This window comes from Megascapheus bottae, chromosome 1 (genome assembly GCF_031878675.1).
Source record: "Megascapheus bottae isolate mThoBot1 chromosome 1, mThoBot2.hap1, whole genome shotgun sequence".
In the NCBI taxonomy this organism is placed as follows: domain Eukaryota; kingdom Metazoa; phylum Chordata; class Mammalia; order Rodentia; family Geomyidae; genus Megascapheus; species Megascapheus bottae.
Genome location: NC_143509.1, coordinates 96127350 through 96149851, shown reverse-complemented (window position 1 = coordinate 96149851; position 22502 = coordinate 96127350). Strand labels below are relative to the sequence as shown.

Sequence of the window (22502 nt, the reverse complement as noted above, 5' to 3'; positions counted from 1 at the left end):
AGATGCCTGTGGCTTCCCCACCACCACACAGGCCTATAAAAGGCAGCTGGCACCCAGGGACATCCAGACTCCAGACTCCCACCTTCTGGTCCTCATCTCCACATCCACTCCTGACACCATGAGCTACTACGGCAGCTACTATGGAGGCCTGGGCTATGGCTATGGAGGCCTGGGCTGTGGCTATCGCTGTGGCTGTGGCTCTGGAGGCTATGGCGGCTATGGTTATGGTGGCTATGGCTATGGCTGTGGCCGCCCGCTGTGCTGTGGAAGATACTGGTCCTATGGCTTCTACTGAGGATCCACCACTGCTGAGAGGATTTCCTGTGTCCTCCTGTCCTACTGCAAGTCTCTTCTTGTTCCATCCCAGGAGAAACTTTGAATATCTTCAGAAATCTCTAATATACTTCCAAATCGAAATGAAATGCATCATGGTCATTTAACTCATTACTTTTAAAATTAGGTTGTATGATAATTTGAAGAATTATTTCTTCATTTGTTATTCTGGGGGTAGATTAGGTCCAAATTTCAAGCTCAATTTTTGTGAAAAGAGATATATTGTTGAATAAACCATATTTTGCTAAAAAGATTGTTTCCTATGAGTTTATGCTGTTTACTGTTGGTTCTTGAGGAATGATACTGGAGGGCTGAGAATGAGAGGTGATAAATTCTAATATAATAGAAAATTATTTCTAACAAATAGCTAATCTAAGATTATTAACAAAGAGAGAAAATGAACAGAAATCTGCTCACTGAATTAAATGTAGAACTGGATGAGCAAGTTGTGTAAATACAAAAATGCCTTCTTTATCCCATGTCATTTTATAAGAGAATAAGAATTATGTGCCAGTCATAGTTATAACATATAACCCATCGCAGATTAAAAAAAGGATGATAGTACCTTGAAAACCCTTGCAAGTCACAAAATAAAAGGTTACCAATATTCTGTCTTCTAAATTAATTTTTCTTATAGATAGAAGTTAAAATTAAAATGAGATTGTATATTCCTCTTTATTTTGCTCTGTTCAATATTTTCAAGATGCAAAATCTTGATTATAGATTTTTTTCTTGTTTCGGGAAGAAATAAGAATGTATTTAATTTTCCAGTAATAATCAGTTACATATTTTTACTTTTTAATATTAAATCATATCAGGAGAAGAAATGCATCCACTTCAGTATAGAGTACAGAAAAGGAGCAGTGATGGAATATACATAAAAATGGGAGACAGACAACAGACATAGTACCGAAAAGCGGTACTAGTTTAGGATTTTCCCTCAGTTTCTATACAAGGATCTGAAAATCAATTTGCTACTCTAATATCATGCATTCTTCTACATGGTGCAGGAACCGTAACTGATTAGATTACCAATTCATGGTAATTGATCCTCTCTGGTTGTTTGAAGAAGAATTTCATACTCCTGCTCAGCGTGAATTACTACATACCTCTGTATCTGCATTAACCATGAGTATAGTTCATAGAACCATAATAGCAACATAACAAACTTCAAAGACACCATAGTTACCAAAATAGTTCTTTATCTTATATGTACATATATATAAGATATATATGAGATATATATTGACTATTACACATAAGGTGTCTATTAATGATACCCTAAGTACAGACTACATAACAATGCTTGATGTCTCAGAAGAGAGATAATTTATGGCACATATATCATCTTCCCTATCAACTGATAAAATCCCTGTCTAATGACTGCTGATTTAGTTTCAAATATTTCAAAATAGTATTTCTTTTCACCATCTCAGTGCCGTAATCTTCAATGTGCTGAGACACTGTATCCATATCATGTAACAATTTATATTTGTACATGCACATACTTTCTTTGAAATTTCCCCCAAAATCATTTTTTCAATACTTTCAACAAATCTTTTCGACATTGTAAAATCACCAATAAATTGAGGAAATTTACACAATAATGAGTACAATAAAGATTGATTCATTTGATGTTCAAGAATTTATAACATTTTGCCCAGTTATTTACCCAACATAATATTTTAAAAATCAACACTATCAATGAAATCCTAACAGACAAGCTCAGATGAAACTTTATTTTAATTAATGTAAAAATATTTAACTTATGATATATTGTGTATGCTTGTGTCTACCCACTGAAGATCTAAAATAGAAAAATCACAAAGTATGATATTTACTTGTAAGTTTGAGTATTATTGTTTTTGTGTGTGTGACTTATGAATGTATATGCACATGAAATAGTATAATAATGATGAGGTACAGAGAAATGAAACACAGAAAAAATGGTCTTGGAGTATTTCCTCAGTTACTGTGTACCCTGAAATTCAGTAATCTGAAAATCAATTTTTTAATCTAATGTCATGTACTCTTCCACGAGTAATTATCAAGCCACACTACAATTCATGATAATATGTTGTTAGTTTTTATAATACTGGGAATGAAACTAAAAGCCTTCTACTCACTAGACAAAGCTTCTATCACTTGATTCATGTGACCAGTCCCTCCCCACTGTTTTTTTTTAGTTGTGTCAGAAGGATTTCATGATTTTTCCCAGTCTAGCCTTGAATTACTCTACTTACACTTGACATCTGGTATAGCTATGATTACAGGCATATGATACCACAACAGGCCTTAATATTAAAATAAATTTTCACAGATATTTTAGTCACCAAAATAGTCCTTTATCTTGTCACTATGTCTAATCATTTCTGTCTTTGTCTACTGTACCTTAAGTAAAGTCTATGTTATAAACATGGTGTCTCAGACCAGAGATAGACCTGTTTCATCCATCAAGTGATTCTCCCCGCATCCTCCCTATCAGCAAGTGTAGACTGGAAAGATCCCTGTCTGATGGCTTCTGGTTACTCCACACAAGTTTTCAAAATTTTCTAGACAACATCTCTAATCACCATCTCAGAGCCAGAATCCTTAATTTACTAAGGTGTCTATCTCCAACAGGCATTGATGCTTGTGAGAACAAACTTTTCCTTTGCAATTTACCCCAAGTTATATGAATTATTTGATGTTTACTAACAAATCCCTAGAACATTGTAAAAATTACCATTAAAACAATGACTTTTACACCAAGTTGAATATAGGATGTTTCATTTGATATTCAAGAAATCACCACATTTTGCCTAAAATCATTATTTGCCCAAATAATATTTTAAAAATCAACACTATTGATAAATCTTGATGGACATAATCAGGCTGCACACTTTATTTCAGCAAATGAAAATCTATTTTAATTATTGAAAACAACATTTAATATGTTATATTATATATGCTGACCTATCTAACTAATAAAGACTTAAAGATCAAAAGACAGAAGAGTATATTTCCCTTTGTAAAACTGAATGTTGTATTACATGGGCTATTATTATGTGAGATGGTCCTTTATTCTCTGAATGTTTCAAATAATGCACACTAAACAAGGATGGCTTCTGAGTAAGTCTGAAGTATATGTACAAATTGTAGTAACTTGCCTTCAAGCAATCACAATATAAAAAATGACTACCTCATTTTTCATGACCATGAGACTCCAGATGAAATAACCTTCAGAAAAAGGAGAGAAGAGCAGGAGATGTCTGGCAGTAAGGTATGCAGGAAAAGAGAAAGAGTGAAGAAGAAAGGGAGGAAGGCCTGGATGACAAAGAAGGAATGAAGACATAGATTGTGTGTGTGTGTGTGTGTGTGTGTGTGTGTGTGTGTGTGCATGTGTGTACCAGTTGTGTGTGAGAGAATGAATGACAGAGAAAAGGACAGTAAGAAAGTCAAAAATCAACACAAAAATGTTTTATCCTTTGAAAAAACAGAAACAAAACAGAATAAAAATAGAAGTGGAATACCTATTCACCATTGACATCATGCTGTGTACTGAATACAGAGTCAGAGGAAAAATTTGAAAATGTGAACAATTCGGCTCAAAACCTTATCATAAATTATAATACAGAAACAAAATTATCCAGTCATGCGGACCTTGTTTGTCCAGTAATTGGAGGAGTCCAGGAGGCCGTGGAAGCCCTGGGGAGACACATGATGCTCAGATGCCTGTGGCTTCCCCACCACCACACAGGCCTATAAAAGGCAGCTGGCACCCAGGGACATCCAGACTCCAGACTCCCACCTTCTGGTCTTCATCTCCACAGTCCACTCCTGACACCATGAGCTACTACGGCAGCTACTATGGAGGCCTGGGCTATGGCTATGGAGGCCTGGGCTGTGGCTATCGCTGTGGCTGTGGCTATGGCTCTGGAGGCTATGGTGGCTATGGTTATGGTGGCTATGGCTATGGCTATTGCCGCCCGCTGTGCTGTGGAAGATACTGGTCCTATGGCTTCTACTGAGGATCCACCACTGCTGCGATGTTTCATTGTGTCCTCCTGTCGTACTGCAAGTCTCTTCTTCTTCCATCCCAGGAGAAACTTGGAATATCTTCAGAAAGCTCAACTAGTCATCCAGCTCCCAGAAATAATCAAAATGCATGGTGTTCATTTTGGCTCATCATTTTAAATTTGGATTGTGAGATAGCCAGAAGAAATACTTTCAAATTTTATTATTCTATGGAAAGTGGTATCAAATGTGACTCTCAATTATTGTGAAATGATGTATATTATAAAATAAACCATAAATTAAAACAAGTGCTTCTTATGAGTTTATTAATTTATTTTCAATTTGATATGTTTATCTATATGTGGTTGCTTTCTGGGACATGTGGATGAGAGGTTAGGGAATGGGAGGGGGAAAAACAGAATAAAAGTATGCAATTGATGCGTGTGAAATTCTTATTAGATTTATAAAAATCATTGATCTAAGATTATTAGGTAAGGAATGAATTAACAGAAAACTGTTCAGTGAAATTAAATTCGTATATTGATGAGTACCTAGTAGGAATAACAAAAATACCTGTTTTATCTCTTATTGTTTAGAATTACAAAGAATAGCAGAATTAGGTGCAAATAACTTTTATAAGAAATAATTCACCCAGGTTAAATGGAAAGTATGATAATATTCAGAAAAACCTTCCCAATTCACTATAAGCCACAGTTAGCAATGTTCTGTCCACTGTGTCAATTTTCTTATATGCCAATTTTTAGGGTCAGTTAAGATTGTGCACTCTGGCTTATTTTGCTCAAGTTAATGATTCCGAGGTTTGAAATAATGAGCTTAGTAAAAAGCTCTGTTCTTCTCTTCTGTGTGTTGATCTATGCTAGGTGTGTAACACAATTCATTTTTAAGTAATAAGTAATTATATACTTTATTTTTAACAGTAAAATAAATCACATCAGGAAAACAAATGTGTCCCTTTATGTTGAGTATATTAATATATATAAATTTACTGGATGGGGGCTGGGAGTTTGGCCTAGTGGTAGAGTGCTTACTTAGCATACTCAAAGACTTGGATTTGATTCCTTGGTACCACATACATAGAAAAAGCTGGACGTGGTTCTGTGGCTCCAGTGGTAGAACTCTACTAGCCTTGACAAAGCCCAAGGACAGTGCTCAGGCCCTGAGTTCCACCCCTGGAACCAGCAAAAAATTACTGGATGTAGGATGCCTTAATTTTGAGTATATAAAATTGAATGGGTTTTCCAAAGTAATCCTTTCAGTTCACAATCCATTTCTAACAATTTCTAATTCTTCCTCTGCTGTATAAACCTTCTAGGGATCATAGTATTTTTAACAACTTTGATCAATATCTTTGATTCTTCTCAATTGTATATCCATTCTTCGATATAATTTACCAATAGATACAGATACACAAATAAGACCTCACAAACAAACCTTATTTTTTCACATATTGCCCTGAACAATAGTCAAATGTATATAACATACATATATTCTTCTGTATTTATTAAATAAAATGTAAATAACTTAGAAAGCCGAAAATGTAAATTCCATATAACTAGGAGTGTTCATGGGCTGTTAGAGAATAGTGACAAGATGAAATGCCTCTCCTTTTTGTTGGGGAAATTGTTTCCTACAGGGTTTCTATCCAACTTTAATGGAAAGAATGGCTGAGAAAGCCACACACACAGAGGCTTAGCATAAAGACAGAGTTTATGCTGAATCAACTATTACCACTCTAAATGATGCTCCAATTCATTTGTTGTCCTGCTTCTCTCTGTATGTGTGTTAGCTTATTTGTGTGTACATGTGCATGTGTGTTTCTCCACATGAAAGACAGGGGCAGTGATGGGAGAAACAGAGAGAGAAGAGAGAATTAGGACAACAATGTCTTAGGGAGCATTCTGAGGTGTTTTGTAGCAAACATTCACGGATCGGAATGTAAAATTTTAATCTAGGGTCATGCAATCTCCATGAAATTCAGAAGACACCATGACTATTAACCAGACTATCAATTCAAAGAAATATGTCAAATTCTTTTTTTTCCTATGTTGGGAATGGAATTCAAAACCCTGTGTTTGCTAGGCTGCAGTTGTACCACTTGAGACATGTCACCAGACTGGATTTCATGCTTTTGTCCAGGTTATCTGGGATAGCTATTATCTTTTTCCCATGCTGTTTAGCAAGGATTACAGGCATGTACTAGCACATTAGGCTTTGATATAACAAATTTGTAAGGACATTTTTGGTCATCAAATATGCTTTTTTTTCTTACACAATAACTTTCCTTTTTTTATTGATAATTATACCATAGGCACTGGCTGTTATCTCAGAAAAGATAACATTTGCTTCACATACAACATATAATTTTATTTTTATACTAAGAGTCAGGAAAGTCAATGCAGATCAAATGTTGTCTGGTAGATATTTGTTATTAAAAATTTCCATAAATGATCACTATTTATCAGCTCAAAGCTACAATCTTCTGTGTACTTAAACATTTCAACATTCTTATACAAGCATTTACATTTGTGCACCATGTTTTTAAGATTCCCTCAAAAGGCTAACATCTATACCTTTTTCACAAATTTCTATTACATTGTGAAATATTTATTAGATAATGAAATTTTACAAAACTTGAGTTGAGAATTTCATCCTTTATTTTCAAGAAATAGCGATATTATGCCCAAAGAAATTTACCCAATGTAATATATCAAAACCCAACTCTATTGATGAAACTAAGACTGACTAAGGACTTAAATTTTATTTTGGAACTTGGAAATCTATTTTAATTATTAGCAGAAACATTTAGTATGTATAATGTATTATATATAACCATACTCCATCACTTAGCAAAAATACTACTTTATTTTCTAGTCAAAGAAAGAGAATATTATTTTTTCTTTTGAAAGATTGAAACTTGTACTTTAGTCCTACTCTCAAAGATGGGAATTTATTTTCTGAAAAATACAAATATTATTTTCTAAATCTGAATACATATTTTGAAATCTGCATAAATCTCAAATATACATTCATATTATGTAACTTGTCCTCCTATAATCATAATATAAAATTTACTAGATCTTTGTTCCTGAGAATGATGCACTAGTCTGCTGAGGTAAAACTATAACAAATTAAAAGATAGGGTGACAGACAGAGGGAGGTGGGTGGGAGGGAGAGTGGAGGAGGAGAAGAAAGTAAAACAAAAATATTTTCCTCATGGAGAATTGGGAAAACAGAAGGGAAGTAGAAATAGAATATCTGATTTCATGGTTTACCTCCTAGTGTCCAGTGAAGTCACCCTTGTTGAATCAACTAAATGTAGTCTTCCAAAACCTTCAAACTGATGAATTTGGCTCATGAACTGATCATGGAATTCTTACATAGGAACAAAACCACCGCAGTCATGTGGGCCTTGTTTGTCCACTAAATGGAGGTATCCAGGAGGCCATGGAAGCCCTAGGGAGATGCGATGCCTGTGGCTTCCCCACCACCACACAGGCCTATAAAAGGCAGCTGGCACCCAGGGACATCCAGACTCCAGACACCCACCTTCTGGTCCTCATCTCCACATCCACTGCTGACACCATGAGCTACTACGGGAGCTACTATGGAGGCCTGGGCTATGGCTCTGGAGGCCTGGGCTGTGGCTATCGCTGTGGCTGTGGCTGTGGCTCTGGAGGCTATGGTGGCTATGGTTATGGTGGCTATGGCTATGGCTGTTGCTGCCCACTGTGCTGTGGAAGATATGGCTTCTACTATGGCTTCTACTGAGGAGTTCCCTCTTTTGCTTACGATGGTTGTCTGTACCCTCTTGTACTGCTTGTACTATCTCCACATTTCTTCTCATGAGAAATTTCGAAATGTCTTCATAAATACTATCTATACACTGAACTGTCTGAAAAACTAAATAAAATGTTCCATACCCATATTGACTCCCCATTCTTCAATGAGATTATGTGATAGGGCAGAAATATTTTACAGTTCCATAATTTTGTTCAAAATGTGATCAAGTTCGACACTTATATTTTGGTGAAGGTATTAAATGTTAAGTGAAATGTGTTTTATTGCAAATGTGGCTGTCAGTACATTACAGTTATATCCTATATATTTGTGTGTATATAATTAAGCAGAAGTTTTGTGTGCATGGGGGGGTTTGGTACCTTGGAATGAAGGACTCAAAGTAGAGAGAGGAGAAGGGAGAATGAAAGACAGAGAGAGAAAAGAAGAGAGAGAGAGAAGGAGAGCTCTTGTTTTCAGTTTTTAAAATTATGGTAGTATCAAATTTTTTCAAGAACATAAAGAACAGTTTCATATGTATCTTTCAACTTCTACTATGACTTTTCTTTATGCTCTTTGTATAATTTTAAACATGAATATTTTCTATAGCAATGGTTGTGTTCAAATCAGGGAATTTACATTTATGTATGTTTGAATGATTTGTGTCTTTTACAACACCAAAAATTGTATTATGTACCTCCTATTCGGTTCCTGCAAATTGTTTCTAAGTTTAAAAAATAAGAAAACAGGGCTGGGAGTTTGGCCTAGTGGTAGAGTGCTTGCCTAGCATGTACGAAGACCCGAGTTCAAGTCCTTGGTATCACATACATAGAAAAAAAATGGAAGTGGTGCTGAGGCTCAAGTGGCAAAGCTCTAGCCTTGAGAAAGTCCAAGGACAGGGATCAGGCCCTCAGCTCAAGCCCAGGATGGGCAAAAAAAGAAAAAAAATAAGACTACAGCAGAGTGAAGCCTTTTTCATGTTGAAAATATCAGCTAATCATGACATTATAGCTATCAAAATGGCAACTCAGTACATTGTGAAAGGTACCAATATATTGTCATGATTTAGAAAAACTGTGTATTATGAATAGTAAAATAAGTTTCAGGAAGTCCTGCTATAGTTTCTAAGTATTTTCCTGTCGGCAAGAGAATTTATTCTTCTTTCATAAAACTTAAAGCTGGAGTACATGTGATTTTTGATCCATAAGATGGTTATTTGTTTTCTGTGAAGTTTGAAATAATATACTCTAAGAAATGGGCTCAGATCAATCTCAAATGGGTTTATAGATTAGAGTAACTTGCCACTAAATAATGACAATGTGACAGTTAGTTCATTGCTATGAGAAAGAATCAGAAAACCTTTCTGTTTCTTTATTAAACGTTTTTTTTTTTCAAAAAGAGTGAGGGCAGGGAGTTTGGCCTAGTGGTAGAATGCTTGCCCAGCATGCAAGAAGACCCGAGTTAGAATTCTCAGTACCACATATAAAGAAAAAAGCCAGAAATGGTGCTGTGGCACAAGTGTTAGAGCTCGAGTCTTGAGAAAGTCCAAGGACAGTGCTCAGGCCCTAAGTTCAAGGCCCAGGACTGGCAAAAAAAAAAAGAGAGTGAGTGTTTGAAGAAAGGAGAAATAGAGCAGGAAAGGAAGGAAAGGAGGTAGGAAAGGAAGAAGGAAGAGAGGGAAAGAATGAGAGAGGGAGGAAGAGAGAAAAGAACTACAGAAAAAATTAAATTAAAAAAAATTCCCCTATGTGGAAAAAGAAACAACCCATAACAGAACTAGAAATGGGACCTGTATTTCCATGATTTACATTATGATGTGTGATGATATCAACATGTATTAAATAAACTAAATATAGAATGAATCATAGCATTAAAAATGCTGGACATGATCGTAAATATCATAGAATTCTTACATAGGAACAAAACCACTGCAGTCATGTGGGCCTTGTTTGTCCACTAAATGGAGGTGTCCAGGAGGCCATGGAAGCCCTAGGGAGACACGTGATGCTCAGATGCCTGTGGCTTCCCCACCACCACACAGGCCTATAAAAGGCAGCTGGCACCCAGGGACATCCAGACTCCAGACTCCCACCTTCTGGTCCTCATCTCCACATCCACTCCTGACACCATGTGCTACTACGGCAGCTACTATGGAGGCCTGGGCTATGGCTCTGGAGGCCTGGGCTGTGGCTATCGCTGTGGCTGTGGCTGTGGCTCTGGAGGCTATGGTGGCTATGGTTATGGTGGCTATGGCTATGGCTGTTGCCGCCCGCTGTGCTGTGGAAGATACTGGTCCTATGGCTTCTACTGAGGATCCATCACTGCTGGGAGGATTTCCTGTGTCCTCCTGTCCTACTGCAACTGTCTCCCATTTCCTTCACCTGAAAAGTTTTAAATGTCTTCATAAATCTGATCTGAAAAACTAAATAAAATATATTATATTCATGTTGACAAATCATTTGTGTTGCATTCTGTGATTGTCCTGAAGTATTTTATAGTTTTATGCTGTGTAACATGCTATCAAACTTGACCTGTAAATTTTTGTTGCCAGTTCTGAGCCTTGACCTCAGGGCATAGGCACTGTTCTTGGACTTTCTCAAAACTAGAGCTCTACCACTTGAGCCACAGCACTAGTGCTGGCTTTTTTCTATGTATGTGGTACCAAGGAATTGAGCCCAGGTGTTCATGCATGTTAGGCAAGCACTCTATCACTAGGCTAAACTCCTGGCCCATGACTTGCAAATTTTATTAAACTATTTCACCATTATATCTTGTTCTTAGTGTTTTATTACATTATATTAATTTGACACATATGTTTGAATATTTGAATATGTGGTTGTGTTCTTTTTTCTCAGAAAAAGGACAGAAAGAGAGGGAAAAAAGAGAAGTTTTGGCAATTACTTTTTAGTGATATTGGAAAATATATATTTTTCTAACAGGCATGTAACTGTTTGCTTTTATGTGTGCCTTCTAATTTCTACAATATTTTCTTTATTTAAACTCATCACATAATTTCAAACATAAATATCCTCTCTGTTAATGGTTGTATTTCATATCAGATTATTTATACTGTGCAGGTCTAAATGCTTTGTGTTTTTTACAGCACTGAATTGCTTCATCCGGTACTCTATCTCTGTATAATAGAATGCATATAGACTTTCTTATAGTAAAAATGCCAATAATAATAATGACACCAGGGGTTGCCAAAATGTAGCCCAGAAGTTCATAAAAATATATAAATTTATTCCAGTGTTTTAGAAACGTGAATGTATCGATCCAGAAGTAAAGCTGTGGCTCAAGTGAACAGGTTCTAGCCTTGAGCCCCAAAGCTCAGGGACAGCTTCTAAGCTCTGTGTTCAAGCCCTAAGATTGGCACACACACACACACAAAATGAAATCATGAGTTAGATGTTTCACTTCTTGAGTCTGGAGCCAGGCAGGAAGCTGTGCAGAATAAGTGAGGAATTAGACTACATTCCTTTTAGCCTAACCCCACGGAAAGGGAAATAATGAGATTCAACGTGATCAAGAGTGTATTGGGTAGATACTTATTTTAACACACCGCTGTATTTCTCCTTGGGATATTTCGCAAATTCGTAAGTTGCTAGGATCAGTTTCACATGAAACCCAGCTGAGTTATTTCAAAATTGGATGGAATTTGTTTTCTATATCAACATGAAAAAGTAACCTTTAGATTTCAATACTTGCTAAAAATATGAATTAATAGATGCTTAGGCTTAGCCTTAATAAGTTGAGGCAAGTAGGTAGACAGATTCTTACCAAAACACTAGGGACTCCATTTTGTGGTAGTCCTTCTTTGAATACTTGATGTGTGGGCCTTACTCTCTGTTGCCTAGCCTGTCTTGTAACTGCCGAGCTCAAGTATTCCAAAGTAGCTTGAATTACAAGTAGGTGCCACCATACCTGGTTCAAACATAACTTTTGTGATAAACTAGAACCAACAACAGAAATTCATAAAATGTATAACTCTACAGATTAAAGAAAATATAGTAAAAACTGATTGGAGACCAGCAGAAGATGGTGGCTGTTCAGAGTAAGTCTTTCTGAGCTCTGGTCAAGATACCAGTTCTAGCATCGTAGGGGAAAGTTCCTACCCATAGATTGATCCTAAGTAAGCTTTAGCACCACAGAGATCTCAGTCGGGGAGGAGGAAGGTAGGAAACCAGAGCAAGAAGATAGTTTGGATCAGAGCCACTGTGGAGACAAAGCCTCCCTCAGCCACCTGAGCAGACAGCACTTCTCACTTCTCGGCAGCCCAGACCTGCCAGCTCCAGACAGAGTCACACAGAGCATGCGCGCACCCAGGGCGGTCACCTGGCTGTGGCACGGACCAGCCAGCTTCACAGAACCAGAAAATCCAGCTATCTGTGAGTACCTCCATGGAGAAGTTTCCACTTCTGCTCGCAGAACGGCCTTGGGAAGGAATCTCCTCCCCCACCAGCCAAGAGCAGTGCCATCTTGACTGCTGGCAAAGACCCTGCCAAACAAACCAGAGCCTGAGAAGTGGTGCTGGCAGCGCCATCATTCAAAAGGGCAAAAGTTTTCCCAGAGGAAGCTTAGCTGGATGTCCATCCCCAGCACTAGCTGGTGATACAGGAACGTGAAGAAGCCATAAAGGAAGCCATAATAAAGGATTTACAAAGAAAAATGGACAAATTCATAGAATCCACAAATCAAAAGCTGACCGAACTCCAACAAATGCCCCATGAGAGTAAAGCTGCTGAGCTAACCACTCAAATGGAAATCAAGGACTTAAAGAAGTCCATATATGATCTAAAACAAGAGATGAGAGGCATCAAAAATGAGCAATTGGAAGGAAGGGAGAGGAAGAATAAAGTAGAAAGTATTGATAGCAGGTTAGACAATGCAGAAGAAAGAATCTCCAGGGTTGAAGATAACCTAGTTGTTATAACCCTCATCAGAAAACCAGACAGAGATTCATCAAAGAAAGAGAACTATAGAATATTGATGCAAAACTTTTCAACAAAATACTGGCCAAGCGTCTTCAGCAACTCATCCAAAAAATTGTACACTGTGACCAAACAGGATTCATTGCAGGGATGCAAAGCTGGTTAAACATACGCAAATCAATTAATATAATACAACACATCAACAGGAGCAAGGACAAGAATCACACGATTATCTCAATATATGCAGAAAAGGCAATTGACAAGATCCAACACACCTTTATGCTAAAAGCTCTGGAGAAACTAGGAATCCATGGGACATTCCACAGTATAATAAAGGCTGTGTATGACAAACCTACAGCTAGCATTATACGTAATGCCCAAAAGCTAAATGAATTCCCTCTAAAATCAGGAATGAGATAAGGATGCCCACTCTCTCTACTCCTCTTTAACACAGTATTAGAATTATTAGAATTCCTAGCCAGAGCAATAAGACAAGAAGCAAGCATAAAGGGGATCCAAATAGCAAAAGAGGAAGGGAAACTTTCCCTCTTTTCAGATGACATGATTCTGTATTTAAAGAACCCTGTAGATTCCACTCTCAAGCTGCTTGAGCTGATTCAAAACTTTGGCAAGAGAGTAGGGTATAAAATTTACCCTCATAAATCAACTGCCTTCCTATACACCAACAATGAGAGGAAAGAGGCAACAATCAGGAAAGCAACTCCTTTTGCAATAGCCTCAAAGAAAATAAAGTACCCACGAATGACCTTAACAAAGAATGTAAAGGACCTTTTTGATGAATACTTTAAAACCCTGAAAAAGGAAATTAAAGCAAAACTGAGGAAATGGAAAATCTCGCATGCTTCTGGATTGGAAGAATTAACATCATAAAAATAGCACTCTTGCCTAGGACTATCTACAAATTCAACACAATACCCATCAATATCCCAATGACATTCTTTAAAGAAATAGAAGAGGCAATTCAAAATTGCATATGTAATAATCAAAGACCCCATATAGCAAAAACAAGCAGAACAGCATAGGAGGAATTTCAATACCAAACTTTAGACTCTTCTACAGAGCTATAGTGACCAAAACAACTTGGTACTGGCACAAGACCAGGCCTGAAGACCGATGGAATAGAACTGAGGACCCAGACATATAGCAAACTATCTTTGATAAGGGAGCAAAAAATAAAATAGAATGGAAGAAAGACACCCTCTTCAACAATTGTGCCAGCAGAACTGGTTAAGCATCTGCAGAAAACTAAAGTTTTATCATTGTTTTTCACCTGCACCAGGATTAACTCCAAATGGGTCAAACACATGAAGGTAAAAGCAGATACACTGAAAACTTTACAAGAAAGAATAGGAGATACACTAGGTCTCCTTGGCAAAGGTCGAAACTTTCGTGATAAGGACAAAGAACACAATAAATCAGAGAAAGTCTAGATAAGTGGGTCTGCATTAAACTGCAGTGCTTCTGTATGGCAAAGGACATAGATAGTAAATTAATTAGAAAGCCTACAGAGTGGGAGAAGATCTTCACTAACCATACAATGGACAAAGGCCTCATATCTAAAAATAATTGAATCATTCCCAAACTAATCTCCAAAGAAACAACCATCCCAATAAAAGATTAGCCAAAGACTTAAAGATAGTCTTCTCTGAAGAAGAAATAAGAATGTCCTATAGACCCATGAAGAAATGCTTGACACCTCTGGCCATAAAAAGAAATGCAAATCAAAACAACTCTAAGATTCCACCTCACTCCAGATAGAATGGCCAGGATCAAGAAATCTACTCACAACAGATGCTGGAGGAGATGTGGCCCAGGAGGGATCACTACTACACTGTTGGTGGGAGTGAAAACTGGTTCAACCACTATGGAAATCAGTATGGCAGTTCCTCAAAAGACTAAACATAGACCTCCCCTATGTCCCAGCACTTTCACTACTTGGCATTTACCCAATCTTCCAGAAACAAGGACATACTAAATCTACTAGCACAATGTTATTCATTGCAGTACTATTTACTATAGCAAAGATATGGAACCAACCTAGATGTCCCTCAGTTGATGAATGGATCAACAAGATGTGTGTGGTATTTATACACAATGGAATTCTATGCTGTTGTCAGAAAGAATGACATCACCCCATTTGTAAGGAAATGGAAAGACTTAGAAAAAATCATATTAAGTGAAGTAAGCCAAACTTAAAGTAACATAGGCTCAGTGGTTTCCCTCATTTGTCATAATCAGTAGAAGCCTTGGGCTTTCCTAGCAGAGATTTACAATAGAGTAAAACATAAGGCCATAAGTAATACATAAGGCCATATAATATGATGCTAAATGAAAGTACCTCCAGGATATAGAAACAAAAGCCATATAATGAGTGATTGTTGTCCATAATGTACTATGTTATCTCTCATCTCTTTTGCTGTCCCTTGGCTTTCTCATATTGTTACAGTATTCCATGTTGTTATATGATATATTATATACATGCGTCTTTGGTTATTTGAAATCGGATAGAGAATCGGGGAAATCAAGAGTAGGAGCGGGGGTTGGGGGAGGGAAATGGGGATCATGACATGAGAAAGGGTGTCAATGTATGTGAAGTAATGCACCCTCTATGTGGTGAATATAATGTAACCCTTCTATTAATTACAATTAAAAACATGGAAAAAAAGGAATCTGAAGTGGGAAATTATCAGCCTCTTTGGAAGGTTAATCGATGAAAATGAAGGTTAATAAGAAAACTTTCTGCAACATCAACTTTAAGTTTACATCATGAATACAACAAAATATATTTACATACATAGCTCATTTGATTTTCCATGTTTGACATGCATTTTAAATAAGATGAGAGTTGACAAGAAGTGTTATTAATAACTCTTACAGACACAGCCATTAATTTATCTATTGTTCCACTGGCAAAGGAGTCATTTTTTATTCATAGAAAATGGAGGTGAAAGTAACTTGTGAGGTCAGAGTTCAGAGATGCTATCACCTCTTGGAGACGAAGCTTTATTGATGTCTTTCTGTTGCATTTCTCTAAACACTCAGAGTATAATTAAGTCCACTCAGAGATGGGAGTAGGGTACACTTGTTTCATTTCATTTTTAACTTGACCATGTATGGTTGTAAAATCGACTGAACATTTGTGATGCATATTTTTACTTATAGTCAAAATAATGTCTGCTTGAGCAGCCTTGTTTTGCTTGGCTTTTTCTTCCCTTAGACTGGCACCCTTTCACCATATCCTGGGTATTATCCCAAGCTCAGTGCTGAGGCTTCTATGATCTGGACTACAGGATCCCCTACCTTGCAGGATATGAGGGGATAAGACAATGTAAATTAACTCATGTGCAAAAAAAAAAAATGGCAACGTGGCCATGAATAAATATACCACTGCACTTTGTGTGTGTGTTGGAAAGAGGACACAGGAAGGAAGGACACCTGATTTATTGTGAACAGGGATGAGGAAAGATCATCTCACGCTCTGTAGGGCCTCTCCAGGCTGGCTCAGAGCTTCTGTACTATGTCTTTGAATTTCATTCTTCCAACTGGTTTCAGAGGTCTACAATATTCTGGATTTGCAATAACATGTTACAGTCAAGAAAAAAACTGAAGATGGGGAAAATTAACAAAGAAAAGTCTTAAAAATCATTAAAGCTAGACAATGAAATCCTAAGGGCTCACCATACCATACTGCTTATTTCATTTTTAATGTACATCTGAAAATTCCTATTAAAAAGATTGAAACCCTAAAAAATATAGTAAAATTTGTAGAATATAAAGTAAGCAATATTCAGATTAAATATAAAAATGTATTATATATGTTAGAAAAAGGAATGTTATACTTTAGTGCTGTGGGGACTGGATAATCTTTGTGATAAATAGTGCTTGCTTAATTTGTCATTCATGTCGGACAAAAGAATTTTCCCTCTGTGTACCTTTTCTTCAAATAAATTTTAAAGAATAAATCAATGAAGCCTCAGGAAATTTACTTTATTAGTAGCATGATAGGATAACTGTACTACATGCATGCCAAAATTCTTCAATATTAAAAAGAATTTTTTCACATAACACAAAGAAAACCAGATAGGATTACATACCTTCTAAATAATGTTGGCAGATTTGAAATGGTGTTTTATCTTCTTTAACTGTCAGGTAAATATAATTTGTCCATGCACGGAAAAAACTAAACACCATGTGTAAATGTTCAATTGAAAAGTCTTAAAATGGAATAATCTTAAAATTTTGACATTAGCCATATATTGAATAACTAAAACTTTAACACAATCCCAGTAGTAATATACATTGGCATGATGTCTTTGGAAAACCATTTCTTAAGCCTGGGTTTAAGCCCCAGTGTTTGCATTTTAAATAAGAACAATGTGAACGAGGATATTTGCTTAAAATATGAGCAAAAGTTGGGGCCGGGAGTTTGGCCTAGTGGTAGAGTGCCTGCCTAGCATGCTCGAAGACCCGGGTTCGATTCCTTGGTATCACATACATAGAAAAAAGCTGGAAGTGGTGTTGAGGCTCAAGTGGTAGAGCTCTAGCCTTGAGAAATCCCAAGGACAGGGCTCAGGCCCTGAGCTCAAGCCCAGGACTGGCAAAAAAAAAATATGAGCAAAAGTTGAGTGCCAATGGCCCATGTCTGTAATTCTAGCTACTTATGAAGCTAAGATCTGAGAATCATGGTTCAAAGCCAGCCTGAGTAGGAAAGTCCAGAAGACCATTGTCTACAATTAGCTTCCCCAAAAAGCTGGAAGTGGAGCTCTGGATCAATTGGCAGAATATTAGTATTGAGCAAAAAATGATCAAGAACAGTATCCAAGCCCTGAATTCAAGGACCAGGACTGACATATACTCCACCTGAAAAAATGTGCAAAATACAGCAGTATTATTAATAATAACAAAATGTTTTAAATCATGAGTATCCGTATATGAGGAATAAATTAAAGTATATTTATATTTTGTGCAGAAGAATCCTGTAAATTTATCATCCAATGTGGTGTTTTTTAGCTCATGTAGTTATTAAAATTTAAAACTTTTTATTAATTTTTACATCTTTATTCCAGTACATTAATCCTCTCTAACATTTTTATTTTTATTTTTTGCCAGTCCTGGGCTTGAACTCAGGGCCTGAGCTCTGTCCTTGGGCTTTTCCTCAAATCTAGAGCTCTACCACTTGAGCCACAGCACCACTTCCTGCATGCTAGGCAAGCACTCTACCACTAGGACAAACTCCCAGCTTTGTCAAATCATGTATTTTTCCAGTAATGTTACTTCTATAGTAAGTTATAAGCTTCACTGATTAATTTTTATCATATGGAGATGGACAAAATTCATAACCAATTTTTCAGTAATTCTGTTGTAGGTCTTAGGAAATTGGTCTCTAGAATTTAAGAATGTACAAAATATCTCAGGTTGAAATCTGACTCTATAGTAAGCTGAGCATGCTCTCAACACACTCATATAGCAATTGAGCCAACTCATGTCTTCAACTATGGATTGCTGTTCCAAAAAAAAAAAAACCAAAAAACAAATATGTTGGTTCTTCTTCCTCTGGCAGATTCTTTCTTACCTGGCTAATCATATCAAGTACTTCAGAACTGAGCCTATATCTCCCAGTGTCTGATATTCCCAATCGTTGTCAGCTCGAGTCTAACAATTAAAATCTATATATAGTAAAGATGCAAAGAATAGGATTCTGGAGAAAATCTATGTACATGATAATCTACCTTTGCAAAGACTTGATTTCTATGCAAAAAAGGAAAATAATAATAATTAACTAGTGATAAAATAGCACACGGTTTTGATTCATATATCTTGCAATGCTCTAATGTTTATTTTTTTGTTAATGGAATAAATAGGTATGTATTTAATGCTATTTGGCTGCTTTGCAGAGAAGCTACTGCTATTTTCAATGTGATATATCCTATGGTTGTCTAGGGAATAATATTTTTAAATCCTGAGAAACATTTTAGGTGGGTATCAGGGTTCCTGCTTAGGGAGTCTGAGCACTGGTGTTATGTAGACAAAAAGCACAAAAATAGACATAATTTGAAATTCTCTGATGTGAAATATCATTGCTGTAGTAAAAATCAGCCATTATTAAAACATACATGAAGACTCTAAGCAAAGACAGGACAGGAGAGATTAAAATACACACAAAAAAACAAATTTAGTGTGAGGTCACAGAGATTAATATTTTCACTCCATTAACTTTAGACCCCTAGAGACCACAAAAGACTCCATGTTTTTCTTACTCTTCCACTTTCATAAATATTTGCACATAAGTGACATATAGTTTCGTACATACATATGCCACCTTAGTGGAGAAAATTTGGTAGAAAATCACAAAGGAGAAACTTGAATATAGTTTATTTAATACTGTGTATGTCTTCACATAGAAGTTGCATTATATATGATGAAATTTACATGGTATTGTCAGGATAATACATTTTCAAACAAAACATTTTCTATAAGGATCAGACGATCCCATTGAAAATGAAGAATCAGGACAGGCATGCTGAATTCTATTTCCTTTGCTTTAACTAGTATTGCTGAAGATACTTAAATATTTCATATGGGAAGGAAGGCAGGAAGGCATGGCTAATCATCTCTGCCATTGTGGGAACTCCTCAATAGAAGCCATAGGACCAGTATCTTCCACAGCACAGCGGGCGGCAACAGCCATAGCCATAGCCACCATAACCATAGCCACCATAGCCTCCAGAGCCACAGCCACAGCCACAGCGATAGCCACAGCCCAGGCCTCCATAGCCATAGCCCAGGCCTCCATAGTAGCTGCCGTAGTAGCTCATGGTGTCAGGAGTGGATGTGGAGATGAGGACCAGAAGGTGGGAGTCTGGAGTCTGGATGTCCCTGGGTGCCAGCTGCCTTTTATAGGCCTGTGTGGTGGTGGGGAAGCCACAGGCATCTGAGCATTCGTGTCTCCCTAGGGCTTCCACGGCTTCTTGGACACCTCCATTTAGTGGACAAACAAGGCCCACATGACTGCGATGATTATGCTTCTGTGTCAGAATCCCACTATCAGTTTATGGGACTTCAAGTTGAACTTCTTTTTCTGTTTTCAAGGGTCTCACTCTTTACTGAGTTGAACATGTACTGCATGATTATATGTTATGATGTAACTTAACAGAATAGGAATGCCATTTTTATTTTTGTTTTATTTCCATCACTACACAGGAAGCTTTGGGGGTGTGTTTGTTTATCTTCTTTACTTTATGAGTAGTGACTGATATGTAGGACCAACTCTCCTGAATCTGAGTCATGAAGATAAGCTAGTTATTGGTTCTGTTAAATGGTAATTACTATGATATGTAAACAAGTATTTCATTAGCTCCTAAATCTTTAGTAGGTCTTACACTAGTCATTTTGGAAAATAATTGAAATTTTAAAAATCACAGTAATATATTATCTATGCTTCTTTTTGTCTCCTCATATTGCATAGTAATAACACATATGTGAAATACAGCATGATTGAGCTGGAAACCTCCATTTTCAGTTTCTATTTTTCAACCAAGAATTTTTTAAAATTTTATTTTTTATTATCGAGTTAATGTATAAAGAGGTTACAGTTACATTCACCAGCTGTTGGGTGCATTACTTCTCACACATTGATACCCCCTCTTATGTTATTGTCCCTATTTTCCTACTCCCCACTCCCTCCAAATTATTTCGTTTTCCTCTTTTCCCTTTCCTCTTTTACATAAACAAAAAATGTATATACAATATGCCAAGTAACAAAGTCAGATATAGTTAACCATATGAGATTAACCTAAGGACAATAAAGGAGAAAAGAAATAACATAGTACATTAAGAACAACAATCACTCAAGATAAAGCTCTTGTTTATTTGAAATGACCTGAAGCTATAGCAGTCATATTATCTATAAAGAAATCTGCAGATCAAAAACAATGTATTTCTCTACATTTTGACAGCTTATAGATGAAGTACTGACAGAGGTAACCATGTCTAGTTACAAAAAACTTTTGTTTGGCTTAATGAAATTTGCCAATATATAATTTTGTATTCAAAAAACTACACTTGCTGTACAAGTTGGTGACTACACAAATCATGCCAGATAGTTCATATTTTCTAAAAATTAAAATCATGAAGCATCCAAACTAATGACAGAGTCATGTGTAGGGTAAAAAATGTTGCATTCCCTCTGTTTTTTTCTTCTGTTTGCTTATATTATTTAAATGGCAGTGGATATTTTTGTATTCATTCCCTACATATTTAAAATATATTCTAATCAGCTCACCCCTCTATCAGTATCCTTTTCTCCTGTTTCTGGACTTTCTAAAACAACTTCAAAGTTTCATTGTTCCATTGTCTAATTTAGACTGAAATGGCAGAGAGGAATTCACAAGGGTATCTTACACTTCTCAACTCTTTCACATAACCAGTTGTTATATATTTTTAGCCATCTGTATACCAATCATTTTGAAGGTGTATTTTGTGACATTTATGACTATTTATTTATAACCTGTTCTGACTGGTTCTTTGGCTTTATATATTAGAAATGTTAATAGGACACTAGGGAAATTTCTGGTATCACAAAAAAATAAAATAAGTCTTTTCTTCCTATTGAATCTACAATAAGCCATTTTTATTCATTGGCTAAAATATTTGTTATTGTCACACATGTTGTACTTTTTGCAAATAAAATTCCTAAATAATGGTTGACATCTGTGTTGTTTTGTCAAAATTTTATTATTAGATTTTACTTTTCATACATGATGATGACAAAACAACTGTGGGGCAAGTTTTGTGATTTCTTGAAAAAGAAACAAAATGTTTTTTTTTTAACCAAACTGATGTTTTTGTCTGAGTGGTGTCAGACATTATATAAAATTCTTTTGTCTTCTTGTCATTTCTGAATGTAACATAAACTCTTAAGAAAACAGGGAACATGTAGGCCTATTCAGTTTTGAAAGCTCAGAGAGAAAATGAAGAATCCTAAGAATACCCTGATTACCTAGGGGGCAAAGAGGAACTCAGGACAAATGAAGATAACTATGCTAAACTCATATGTTACTCAGCTTTCAGCCACAATAACTAAATAACTAAGAATACTACTTTTTAAAAATTTTATTGTTGGGATAATGTATAGAGTGGTTACAGTTTTGTTTGTCAGGTAGAATAACTTTGAAAAAATGTATTTTTGCTTTCATATGTGTGTGGGGACTCCTAGCTGGTGGGGTAGGAGCCCATGACACGAGCAGTCCAGAGCCAGAGGGCGCCTGGCCCGTCCCACCTAGAGCAGGAGCTGGGGCATGTCTCAGGACACCATTGACTGACAGTTGCATTCAGGAAAAACACAACAACTGCCACTGCTCGATCTGTATTGTAGTGAACACGTTTTCTAAAATAAAGTTAGGTCCGCACCAAGAGTCCCGTCTCAGG

At 36.5% G+C, this 22502-nt stretch overlaps 2 protein-coding genes across 7 annotated transcripts; one reads left to right on the top strand and one right to left on the bottom strand.

The window, feature by feature from the left end:
• The first annotated feature begins 7932 nt into the window (after positions 1-7932).
• On the top strand, positions 7933-10435 carry LOC150069631 (keratin-associated protein 20-2-like). 5 transcript variants are annotated; one of them, XM_090333631.1, is made up of 2 exons: positions 7933-8017; positions 10302-10435. In XM_090333631.1, exons 1-2 carry the CDS (start codon positions 7933-7935, stop codon positions 10433-10435), a joined length of 219 nt encoding a protein of 72 aa, XP_090189757.1. The 5 variants fall into 5 exon arrangements, with proteins under 5 accessions (XP_090189757.1, XP_090189758.1, XP_090189760.1 ...); XM_090333632.1 differs by having other exon boundaries at positions 7933-8062; positions 10347-10435; XM_090333634.1 differs by lacking the exon at positions 10302-10435 and adding an exon at positions 8027-8118 and having other exon boundaries at positions 7933-7987.
• Positions 10436-19708: 9273 nt separating this feature from the next.
• Positions 19709-19891, bottom strand: LOC150069630 (keratin-associated protein 19-7-like). 2 transcript variants are annotated; one of them, XM_090333630.1, is made up of 2 exons: positions 19837-19891; positions 19709-19797 (listed from the first exon to the last, which is right to left on the bottom strand). In XM_090333630.1, exons 1-2 carry the CDS (start codon positions 19889-19891, stop codon positions 19709-19711), a joined length of 144 nt encoding a protein of 47 aa, XP_090189756.1. The 2 variants fall into 2 exon arrangements, with proteins under 2 accessions (XP_090189756.1, XP_090189755.1); XM_090333629.1 differs by having other exon boundaries at positions 19709-19891.
• Positions 19892-22502: the final 2611 nt, after the last annotated feature.

Excerpts from the sequence above, each read along its gene's own strand:
- LOC150069631 (XM_090333631.1), top strand. The coding sequence starts at position 7,933 with ATGAGCTACTACGGGAGCTACTATGGAGGCCTGGGCTATGGCTCTGGA. Across the intron at positions 8,018-10,301 it reads TCGCTGTGGCTGTGGCTGTG|GCCTGGGCTGTGGCTATCGC; the intron begins GCTCTGGAGGCT and ends ATGGCTCTGGAG.
- LOC150069630 (XM_090333629.1), bottom strand. The coding sequence starts at position 19,891 with ATGAGCTACTACGGCAGCTACTATGGAGGCCTGGGCTATGGCTATGGA.